This window comes from Mus pahari, chromosome 14 (genome assembly GCF_900095145.1).
Source record: "Mus pahari chromosome 14, PAHARI_EIJ_v1.1, whole genome shotgun sequence".
Taxonomy (NCBI): Eukaryota; Metazoa; Chordata; class Mammalia; order Rodentia; family Muridae; genus Mus; species Mus pahari.
In genome coordinates this window covers 54,704,996-54,717,495 of record NC_034603.1, presented here as the reverse complement: position 1 = coordinate 54,717,495, position 12,500 = coordinate 54,704,996, and the positions used below count along the sequence as shown (strand labels likewise).

Here is a 12,500-nt window from a genome sequence, read left to right as displayed (position 1 = left end):
CCAGCCTTAAATTTCTTACCCGAACTGTACGTAACGAGTTCGAGGCATCGGTAACAATTCTTCGCTTTTCCCACAGAAGGGACTAGGACCTGGCTTGGAATCCTCCTTTGAAGCACATTTCCCAGTTACGTCAGATTTTCCCCGAAGGCTATCCTGGCTCGAGAGCGTTTTCGATTTAGGGACTGTCAAAACAAAACCAAAGAAATAAAACCACTGGCAAGTTTCCAGCCTCTTGCCTCGGGGTCTTCTTTGAAGCACCTGCGCGCGGGACCACAGCAGCCCGACGCCCGACGCTCCGCGCCGCAGCGCGCCTGCGTATCGGAGCCCCTTTGTTGCTCGGGCGCTGGGGTCGGGCTGCGCCTGCGTGCTGAGTCCGCACGAACAAGTGCGCTACGCCGAGGGCACCGGCTGAGGGCGAGCAAACCTCGAGCAGCCGCCGGCGCCGCGGCCGTTGCTACCATCACAGCACAGTCGGGGTCTCTCAGGCCCAGAAGGCAGTGACCGAGGATGTCGTCCACCGCGGCTTTTTGCCTTCTCTCTACTCTGGGGGGATATTTGGTCACCTCGTTCTTGTTGCTTAAATACCCAGCGTTGCTGCACCAGAGAAAGAAACAGCGATTCCTCAGTAGGCACATCTCTCACCGCGGAGGTGAGAGGGGTCCCCAGAACCCGATGGCAGGGATGGGGGAGGAGGCTTCCTAGCAGGAGGTAGGGGATGAGGATTCTGGAGAGGCTGAAGAAGAATGGGCTCCTGGAACTGGAGGGCTTCCTCAGATGAGTCGCCCGGAGGGGAGGGAAGGGAATGGGGCTCGTGTCCCAGTCCTGGTGGGCGTCTCTGGGGAGCTAGGGTGACAGGGCTTCTGTGAGGAGGAGAAGCGCAGGATGAGAGACAGAAGTGGGGCGTTCCTCGGCCGATGGAAGGATGATCCGGAGGTCCCTTCTTGGCAGCCTGGCACAAAGCCGGTGCAGATCCAGGAGACACCCGCAGGGGGAAGTAGGAACAGACAGACTGCTTGGAATAGGCTTGGTGGCTGAGTCCATGGGGAAGAGCTTGGGCTCCGGCAGAGCTGAGGATCTGCGAGTACCTGGAGCGAGAGCTGAGGAGTCTGCGATGCCTGGTGACCTGGCCCACGCTCCAAGCGTTTGTAACTGAGCTCTGGAGAGAAATGTCTCCAAACCGGGGACGTTTTCCAAGGTCACAGAGTGTGGACTGAAGTGGCACAGGCAACTTGGAGAGAGCTCTGGTTCTAAGGATTCCAAAACCTAGTATCTGGGTTCTTGTTGTTTATTTTGATTTTTGAACATTACCCCAGCATTGGTTGGTGGGCTTCTAAAAGACTAAAATATTTCGCTTATGATCAGTCAGTATTATTTTTTAAAGATAAGTTTCTTTTGCAAAAGTATATTGCTTTTATACAATATCAAGTATATAAGGGTTGATGCAAGTCCACTCCGCCTTCTAATTTCCTATAACAGGCCACATCTTTGCTTTTTCATTGCTGTTTAATAATGTGGCTTCAGGACATTTCAATCTTAAGGTGTAGAATATGAAACTTTTCGGTCACTTTAAACTTTCCTTTAGGGTGAATATAGCATCAGGTTAAAATTGCTTGAAATGTACCGTACAATGGTAAACTCTATAGTTAAAATCATTATTTTGGCTTTAGATTTTTCAAAGATGTGGTCTTGCTATGGCCTGCTGGCTGGTCTGCAAGTCACTATGTAGACCAGACTGGCTGTGCATTCTGCCCCCCCCCTCCCCCCGACCTTCCCAGTGCTGGGACAACTATCCTGGGACCATGACTTCTATTATGACAAATATGTCATAGAAATAAATACATTCTCATTCTTTTGTACAGTTTTATCAGTTAAACACGGTTTCCCACTTTTTTTTTTTTCCCCGAGATGGGGTTTCTCTGTGGCCCTGACTGTCCTAGGACTCACTCCATAGACTAGGCTAGCCTAAAATTCAGAGATCTGCCTGCCTCTGCCTCCCACGTGCTGGGATTAAAAGCTTGAACCACCATGCCCACCTGCCGGTGATTAATATGTCTGTGTATAGGTGTGTGGCGTGTTTGCCTGTGAGTGTAGGCACGTACATGTTCCAGAGCATGTGTAGAGGTCAGAGGACAGTATCACATGTTGGTCCTTGTGTTTCACTGTGTTTGAAATGAAGCCTTTTGTTATTCATGACTGGATTCACCAATAAGCTTGAGTGGGGGAATTGGGGATTCTCCTGTCTGGCCTCCCATCTGCCAGGAGGGGCACTGGGATTACAAACCAGATTCTGGTTCTAATACTTCTAGCTCCTGCACAGGTTCTGGGGTTCTGAACCAAATGATTTACCTACTGTGCTATCTGGCCAGTCCAGCCCTTACCATTTTTATTGTTGGGGTGTTTGTGTGGTTTGGTTTGTTTGTTTGGTTTGGTTTTGGGGGGTTTTTTTGTCTGTTTTTTTTTTAGTTTGTTGGGTTTTTTTGTTTGTTTTTAAAGTAGTCTTACTGTGTAGCTCAGGCTGGCTCTAAACAGAACAGACTTGAATTTAAGATGCTCCCACCTCAGGCTCCCTGAGTGCTGGCATCCCAGATATTTGACTCCATCAGTCTTCCCTTTGAAGATTATTCCTTTGTGGCCGAAGTATATCGTTGTATATTTTGCACTGACTTTGTAAACAGCCCACTAACACACTGTATGTTATTGTGTATGTGAGGATGTTAATGATAGTATAATGGTAGCCAGATAATAACTACAATGTTGAGTCATATACAGAGCACCTGAAAGATCATTAAAGAAGGAGCTGGACCAATATTGCTTGCCTTCACAGCATTTAAACCTAGATCATAACCTGGGAGTTGGGCAGAGGCACCTGCTGCTAAGGCCAGGCAACTTGGGTTCAGTCTGAGGGACCCCACATGGATGGAGAGGAGAGCGGACTCTTAACAACTTGTCTAACTTCCACGCACCTGTGTGCACATGCACAAAATAATGTTTTAAAAAAAATGAAATCCGATGAAAGTATGCAAAATGCAGTGTTTCTTCTTCTTACCCTATCAAAGATGAACTGACCCCAAACAATTAGGAAACACCACATAAAGGAGGGAAAATGAACATAAACCTGAAAATATAGGGACCTGGGAGGTCATCACTCAGTTGGTAAGAGGACCAGAGTTTGATTCCCAGAACCTGTGTAAAATATGCTGGGTGCAGGGGTATGCTCATTGTAGTTCCAGTGCTGGTGAGGTTGGGGCAGACATGTCCCTGGGGCTCTGGCCAGCTAACATATTCTATGTGGTAACTTTAAGGCCAGTGAGATATTTTGTCTTTAAAAGAAAAGAAAAAAGAAAGAAAAAAAAAAGGCTGGAGAGAACTCTGACTTCTTCCAGAGGTCCTGAGTTCAATTCTCAGCAACCACACAGTGGCTCACAACCATCTCTGTAATGGGATCTGATGCCCTCTTCTGGTGTGCCTGAAAATAGCAACAATGTACTCATATGCATTAAATAAATAAATAATTAGAAAAAAAATGTTAGTAATTTAGAAATGACACCCAAAGTTTTCCTCTGTAGACAAATGCCCACCCATACACATATACAATAAAAGTATACAGTGTTACAATAAATAAAATTAACAATGTTGTCCTCGCACTATGGAGGCTACGGTAGGAAGATCGTAAGTTTGAAGCCAACTTTGAGAGGTACAAGCAGGAATATCAGGAGTTCAAGGTCATCCTTGACCGCATAGTGAGTTGGAAGCCACCCTGTGGTGTGCAGAGCAATAATTGGTAAGATGGCTCAGTAGGTAAAGTGTAAACTGACAATCTGAATTTGATCCCCGGACTCACATGATAGATGAGTTGGTTGTTTTTGTCACCTTGACACAAACCTAGGCATATCTGAGAAGGGGATTTTTTTTTTTTTTTTTTGGTTTTTCAAGGCATGGTTTCTCTGTGTGGCCCTGGCTGTCCGGGTTCTCACTCTGTAGACCAGGTTGGCCTTGAACTCACAGAGATCTGCCTGCCTCTGCCTTCCAAGTCCTGGGACTAAAAACATGTGCCACCACTGCCTGGCAAGAAGAGAAAATCTTAGTTGAGAAAATGCCTGCATCAGATCGCCAGTAGGCAAGTCTGCCAGGCACTTTCTTGACTAATGATTGGCATGGGAGGGCCCAGCCCATTGTGGGCGATGCCACACCTGGGCAAGTGGTCCCAGATAGTATGAGAGAGTAGGCTAAGCAAGCTATGAGGGACAAGTCAGAAAGCAGTCAGCGTTCCTCCATGGCTTCTGCTTCAGTTTCTGCCTGCAGGCTCCTGGCCTGTTTGAATTCCTGCCCCGCCTCCTTCAGTGATGATCTATGTCCTAGCGGTGTAGGCTGAAGTAAACCTTTTCCTCCTCATGCGGCTTTTGATAATAGGTTGGGGTTTTTTGTTTGTGTGTTTTTATCAGAGACAAGTTGTCTTCTGACCTGGATGTGCACAGCATGGTATGTGCACTCCCACCCAACTTACATGAAATAAATGATATGCAATAAAAATGTTAAGGAGTTTTGGAAGTGGTGCTTGTCTAACATTAATGAAGTACCAAGTTCCATCCCCAGAGCCATATAAGCCAGGTATGACAGCACGTGCTGTAATTCCAGCACTGAAACCCGGGGACACAGAAGTTCAAAGTCATTCTGAGGTACATAGCGAGTTCAGGGCTAGCCTGAAATGAAGGGCCAAGACCCTGTCCGGGAAACAGAAAAAGTTATTTTGCTCATAGGTAGAATTGTTTAATTGTTGATCTGGAAACTGTAGTTATTTATTGGTAGAAACAAAAAAAAATTAATTAGGCTGTTTCTGTGAGTCACATGATTATTATTTAAGAGAAAGTGAATTCTAGCAAATTCATAAGGGAAGCTTTAGCACTAAATAATTCCTTGGAGAGGAACACTATGTTTCTTAATTAGTCCCTCGGGTACCCTGCGGGCTTCACCATGCGAGTCTCGGTGATTTTCGGGCATAGCCCCGGTGCAGTTTACCTACTAGCTGTACAGCAGACAGAAGAATATGGAAGTCATTTACCTGTAAAAGGGACTCTCTGAATAGCAGTATAGCAACATAAAAGTCTGCAGCATAGCTCATGGTAGGAAGGCAGGCTCACAGTGTTTCTGTGGCTCAAGCTAACCCTTTGGCTTGGGTGGTTTTGGATGGTAGTTTGTTTTGTTTTGGAGACAGCATCTACTATGTAGTGGTCTGGGCCAACCTTACACTCACAATTCTCTCTAGGCTTTATAAAGCTGGGATTATAGTCACAAACCACCAAGCCATGTGCTGGCCATTCAAGTCCTTAGGGAAACTTCATTAACTCGCAGGATGGTTATGAGGATTTTTAATGAAATGCACTGGGTACTAAGCGTCCTGTCTGCACAGGGCCTCCTGCACAGTGCAAGCTCCCTACCCTGACCCCACAGCTCCAGGCCTCTTGACCACCTGTTCGGTATGGGTGATAGCTAAGCGATTTAATCAGTTAATAAGGTTTTAATGATAATTCATGGAAAGCAGGGCAGGAAGATCCCTGTAAGTTAGAGGTCAGCCAGAAATATATATTAAGGCCCTGTCTTAAAGAAAAAGGAAGAAGACCAAGATTGTCCTTGGGATACTGAGACATAAATATTTAAATCTTTAGCACTCTGTTATCTGAAATATCTAAAAATGGAAACAAGCTAAATGTGGGTATAATAAATCAAAGTGTTGTTATATAAAGAGGTCCATCATTTTCAAATGCCATATGTCCATCAAGGAAATTGCCCATCATTTTTGCATTTAAAAAAGCAAATTATAGCCAGGCATGGTGGTGAACACCTTTGATCCAGCACTCAGGAGGCAGAGGCAGGCAGATTTCTGTAAATTCAAGGCCAGACTAGTCTACATAGTGAATTCCAGGACAGCCAGGGCTATGTAGAGAGACCCTTGTAAGGGTCCAAAAATTGCTGAAGGAAGACCCCAGGCTCAGATAGAATGCAGAGACAAAGAGCGTGTATTCTGCAGAAACAACCAGCATGGGGGGGTGGTGTCAACCATTCTTCAAAATGGCAGCCCCAGACAAAGGTGCACAGAACTTTTTATAGGGAATCAGGAGAACTCTCTAGAAGGATTGAGTAATCTAAAATTTTATTGATGGGTGCTAGGGGGTCACAGGTAGTCAGTGGTCTACATTTCTATGTCATGAACATTTAACCTTAGGATGAGCTAGGGCTGCCGGGCACAGATGGCCCATTAAGGTATTTCCCCATTAAAATACCCTTGCCCATCAAGCACTTTTACCCTCAAGCTGTTTCTCCCTTGTATCTCATTTAACTGAATAAATGAAAGTGTGAATTGTAAAGCCACTTGTAGTGTGGTATATGCCTATGGTCCCAGCACTCAAGAGGTGAGAGCAAAAGGACTGGGAGCCCAAGGTCATCTTTGGTTACATAGTAGGTTTGAGACCAGCCTGGGTCACAGGAGCCCTAATGAAATAGATGGACTCTCCCTGGGTTTGGTGGTACACACCTTTAATCCCAGCACTCGGGGAAGCAGAGGAGGCCGGTCTCTGTAAGTTTAAATCTAGCCTGGTTTACACAGTGAGTTCCAGGCCAGCCAGGGCTACATAGTGAGACCCTATCTCAAAAACCAGAAAGAAACAATATAAAGTTAGTGTGATGTGCACAGCTGTAATCCCAACACTCAGGAGACGAGAGGCAGGATGATTTCTAGATTTAAAGCACATGCCACCACACCTGGCTGAATTGGCCTTTTTACGTTTGGGGAGGATTGTGTGGTATTTATGCTTGTCTTTCTGTGACTGGTTTATTGCTCTTCATAAATTCTCCTCCAGACTCATCAACTCCTCTCTGTGGAAGCACTCTTACCCCTCCCCAATATGCTTATACCCAGGTAGCTGTTCAAGACATAGGCCATTCCTAGAAGATTGACACAATGGCTCAGTGGTAGAGGCACCTGTTCCCGGTTCTGACCACCTGGGCTTAATTTCTGGAACACACATGGTTGAAGGAAAAAGCGTACACTGCATGCATGTCCATGTGTGTACACACTCATACACACACACACACACACACACACACACACATATTAAATGATGTAATAAAATGTTTGGTTGGTGGTTGGTTGGTTGGTTTTTTTGAGGCAGGGTCTCTCCATGAAATCCTGGCTGTCCTGGACCTCACTATGTAGACCAGACTGTACTCAGACGCTATACTTCTGCCTCCTGGGTGCTGGGATTACAGGAGTGTCCTACCATGCCTGGCCCTAAATGTAATAAAAGAATTGCTAGAACATTTCTAGCACTTCATAAATCCCCACTAGCTGAGTAGCATTAGTGTATCTTTAACCTCATTATCCAGGAGACAGGAGGATTTAGAGTTTGAGTCCAGCCTGGGTTACATAGAGATCCTATCAAACATGACCTTTGTCCCCCAAAGTAATCTTGACTCTTCTGGCATCTTCAAAGTGTGGTCTGTGGCTTCTGGGGGTTCCTTATACACTTATATCTGTCTACAAGGCCAAAGCTGTGTTCCTAAGAGGCTGTTTACCTTTCCACTGTGGTATTGAGACATAAATAGCAGTCCAGAGCATTGGTGAATATGTGTGGGTGTGCAGCTCAGGGCTGCTGTGTGTGTCTTGCATATTTGGGTTCAGTCCCTAGTTATCTCCCTCCCAACTCAAAAAGCACCCGTGGTTAAAGTTTCTACTGCCATAGCCTGAATCAGTCATGTACAAAATGTACTAGTTGTCATTGTATTCTTCACTACCATGTAAGCATGGGTTTTTTAAAAGATTTATTTATGTATATGAATGCTCTATCTGCATGTATACCTGCATACCAGAAGAGAGCATCAGATCACATTGTAGATGGTTGTGAGCCACCGTATGTCTGCTGGGAATTGAACTCAGGACCCCTGGAAAAGCAGCTAGTGCTTTTAACCACTAAACCATCTCTCCAGTCCAATCATATCATATTCATGCTGGATATGATTTGCTAAGGCAGGTGGATTACTAAGAATTTGAGGAGCAGCCTAGGCTACTCACTAAAAGTTTCAAGCTAGCCTGGGCTATAGAGTAAAATCCTATTTTTTCCAGTTGTTGTTGTTGTTTTTATTGAGAGATAGTTTCTCTGTGTAGCCCTGGCTGGAACTCTCTTTGTAGACCAAACAAACTGGCCTCTGACTCACAGAGATCCACCCGCCTCTGCCTCCTGAGTGCTGGAATGAAAGGTGTGCACTACCATGCCTGGCTAAAACCCTATCTCAAAGTAAATAAAACAATAAAACCAGAACCCAAACCTGAAAATCGGGGCTGAAGAGATAGCTTGAGGGTAAGATGCTTGCTGGGCAGGTGTAAGGATGTGAGTCTGAGCCCCCAGAACCATGGAAACCCCAGCTGGGTAGATGCAGGGTGCGCCTGTGATTCCAGAGCTCCCTGAAAGGGGTGAGAGGCAGGGTCGAGCACTCCAGGACCCGCTGGCCTGCCGTAAGCGGTGGGAACAACGGACACTCTCAGACACAGGAGAGAGCAGACCTGAAGTTGCCATCTGACAGCCCTATGCCGGGGCATGCAACCTCTTTTACAGACACACAAACATGCACACACACATACATACACACACACATGTGCGCTTGCAAATACAGCCCCTGAAAATTACTGAGTGTGGTGTAATCACGGAAGGTGGAAGGTGGAGGCAGGAGAATTAGGAGTTAAATATATCCTTTATTACACAGGAGTTTGAGGCCAGCCTGAGCTATGTGAGAACTTCATTTAAAACAAGGGAGGAAAGTCCTGAGAATGCCAAGGACAGAATCTGGTGCAGTTGGCTTTCTGGACTTTGTGGCTGTTCACATGTTACACTGGCATTGCCAATGACACCCTGGACTTTCTGTGGCTCTCACCCTTTCTTCAACCTCTTCAGAATAAAGTCAGCATGGCACTTCTGTTCGATTTCTTCAGCTCTCCTCTGCACCAGCAGCTTTCTTCTGTGGCTCTCCCTGTAGCATTTCCCAGGCGCTCCTCTCTGTCTTTGAAATGAGCTGTCTGCCATAAGCAAGCTCTTCGGAGCCCCTCTCTGGAAGGCCACCTGACCTGAAAAGAGTGCACGTGCTAAGATTTTTATGACATTCCGACGTATGGAATCCAAGCACCTTGCTGCCATCGTGGGTCTGAATGTCATGCAGTGCCTGGGATAGATGGGCTCTGAGTAGAAATGAGACCTCCCAGCCTGCCTCAGGACCCTGTGAGGTCCCTACAGTTTCTTATGTGATAATGCTAATAGTCCTTATTAGCATGCCAGCAATTGAAAAATCATTTATCCTAAAATGGATCCCGAACTAAACCGTTTTAAAAATTAGACATCAAAGATCTCAAGGGGAGACCTTTGAAGTTGTTTTAAGTATGCCCATAATCCAGGGGGAGATAAGAGAAGCTCAGATGAAAGAAAGAGTTGTGGGTAGAAGTGACAACTGAGATAAGCCGCAGCTCCTTTAAAGAGCTGAAAAAACAAACAAACAAACAAACAAAAGGGTGGGGGGACTAGCCTTTTTTTGTTGTTGTTGTTGTTTTTTGTTTTCTGAGACAGGGTTTCTCTGTATAGCCAAGGCTATCCTGGAACTCACTCTGTAGACCAGGCTGGCCTCAAACTCAGAAATCCGCCTTCTTCTGCCTCCCAAGTGCTGGGATTAAAGGAGTGCGCCACCACTGCCCAACCTGTTTGTTTGTTTTTAAAGGCTGTATGCTGTAGCCCAGGCTGGCCTCCAGCTCTGGGCTTTCTCTCTTTGCCTTCTAAGTTCTGGGACTCTAGACATGGGTTTACATGCCTAGCTTATAGTACCATAGTGTGGTGGAGCTGGAATCTAGGACTTTATACACGTTAGGTAATCTAGTAACTGAGCTTGTATCCACGGTCCCACAGAAAAGGGCCCAGTAGGAACATCGGTGACCTCCATGGACAATGAAGGAACCGTCATCTGAAATCCTTAAATAAATCCTTAAATACATACTTGTTGATTAAAAAATAAACCAAACAAATGAAAAAACAGGATTCCACCCACCTCACCCCCCCCACGTGTGTAAGTACACACACACTTGAAATAGAATGTTCAAGGTGACCAGTAAGTGACCTTTACCCTGCATGTTTCCACAGGTGCTGGAGAAAACCTGGAGAACACAATGGCTGCCTTCCAGCAGTGAGTACACAGGAAGGGCCCCTCTGTTCACAGCCTGTCACTGGATGGATGGGGACTCACAGAGGAACACAGTGTATATGTGCCACTCGTCATAGCTGTTTCTATAAAATGCCTTTTTTTATAGTTTGGAATATTACAGAGAGTTTGACGTCTGTATAATTGTAAAAGTTGTCCTAAGAGACAGGGTTTCCAGAGCTAGAAGCAGCCATCTGTGACAAGGGACAGGCTGCATAATGCTAATTGGTCCAGTGCAGAGAGAGCAAGTGAGACAACTGTCCCCCTGGCTGCTGCTCAGGAACGGGACTGTGCGTCTTTGTGCCCAGGAGTTTCTGTTGAGCAGGTTCCTGCTATGGGGTTCTTCTTGGGATCCTCTTGTGTGCTAATGTTTTTTTTAATAAGATGAGTTATTGGTTTTGTTTATATTGGAATCATATTTCATACAGAGGCCTTTTCAAGGCTTTCTAGAAGTAGTAGAAGCTGCAGAAGCCACTCACTGGTTGGAGCCCTTGTTCTTTGTCTCGGAGCTGACGTTTACCATCTGCCTTGTTTTTCCTCTCTGCATAACAAAACGGGCTGTGAAGCAAGGCCAGGGAAAGACTTTACCTAGTTATACTTAATGAGAAAAAAAAAAATTCTAATACAGTTTAAAGCCATTTTCAAGGTGGGGTGGGCATCTTTCTCTCAGTTGACCAGGATGGTCTCATACTGCTAGGCAATTTGGAAACATTTTCTGTGTAGCTGAGCTAATCCGGAGGGTTTGCCTGTCGTTTGTGCTGGAGATTGAAGCCAGAGCTCCCTGCATGCTAAGCATCTACTCTGTGGCCGAGGTACTCCCACATCCCAGCAGCGTTTGGTCTAAGTCTCTGCGTCTTGCCATTCAGTGACAGCTTACAGATTATTTTTCTTCTCAGAGCTGGCTCACGCCTTTCTTCCTGGCAGTGGGGAAGCAGAGGCAGGCAGCCACATGGCTCCCAGACAGCCCGAGTTGTGTAGTGACGGTGGTAGGAGTGACTTCAAGAGGAACTTGATCCTCAGTGTGTGGCTCTGCTGCCAGAATCTGGGGAGCCAGAAACTTGACTAGTCCTCAGCTAGGGGAATAGCCAAAATATATTGGAACTCCCCTGTATCTAGACCTCTCTCTGCCTGCAGGCCATTCCCCAGTCAGTAGTCAGCTTCAGCTGAAGTGCTGCCTGCCTCTGTGCACAACAACGGAGTTTCCTGGCAGGGTGATCTTGGCTTCTGCTCTAAGGATTAGAAATGGTGTCTCAGCCGGCAGCGGTGGCACAGGCCTTTACTCCCAGCACTCAGGAGGCAGAGGCAGGTGCATCTCTGTGAGTTAGAGGCCAGCCTGGTCTACAGAGCGAGTTCCAGGACAGACAAGGCTACACAGAGAAACCCTGTCTCAAAAACAAACAAATGGTGTCTCAACAAATTTTAAAATAAAACCTGCACAAAAAAATTACTGTTCGTGAAACATCCTTCCGCGTGGCTTGTAAAACGCTTTCACAGATGCCATCTCCAGTAGGTTATGAGTATGGTGGAGCAGGACTTTTTTTTTTTTTCCTCTCTCTCACTCTCTAACGTCTTGCTTAGGCTATAATACTCAAGTCTCACTAGTTGGTCGCTAAAATAGAATTGGAGCAGCATACCCCAAGAACAAGCAGGATGTTAGCAGAAGACTGGTAAAGGAGACAGCCGTCCTTTGTGGTGAGCATAGAACCTAAAATTAAAGAACTGTATTGCTCAAATGCACAGTGAACTAAGTCCTTGTTGAGACAGGTTCTCATAGACCAGGATGCCCTTGAATGAGCATGTGTCCAAGAGTCACTCTAAACTGACTTTCCTGCCTCCACCTCCCAGTGCTAAGGTTACAGTCATGTACCACCACACCCTCCCTGCAAAGCCTGATTCTTAAGAGCTAATAAAACTAGGTTATTAAACTGGGCCACATAGGTAAATACCCAGGGGACAATGAGGTACTTATATGCGTGGGTAGGAGAAAGAAGCAAGTTATATTAGCAATACCTGGAAGTAGAATATGGCATATAGTCAAAATAATTAAGTCAGTGCCCTGACTCTCATAATTTGTGTGTGTGTGTGTGTGTGTGTGTGTGTGTGTTTGTGTATGCGTATCAAGGTCGCATATAACCAAGACTGGTCTCAACTTGCCACGTAGTTGAAACTGGCCTTGAACTCCTAATCCTCCTGTTTTTTAGGATGTAGATGTTGAGATTACACATATGCGTCGCCATACTTAGCGCTCCCCTCCCTCCCTGCCTCCCTCCCTC

General features: G+C 45.9%; 1 protein-coding gene across 1 annotated transcript in view; it reads left to right on the top strand.

The window, feature by feature from the left end:
- Positions 1-345: 345 nt before the first annotated feature.
- Gdpd1 (glycerophosphodiester phosphodiesterase domain containing 1) overlaps positions 346-12,500 on the top strand; it is a 41,572-nt gene continuing 29,417 nt past the window's right edge. Inside the window, exons 1-2 of the mRNA XM_021212835.1 lie at positions 346-649; positions 10,170-10,212. Coding sequence (XP_021068494.1) covers positions 508-649; positions 10,170-10,212 — 185 coding nt within the window. The 5' untranslated portion in view covers positions 346-507. The remainder of the gene's footprint in view (positions 650-10,169; positions 10,213-12,500) is intronic.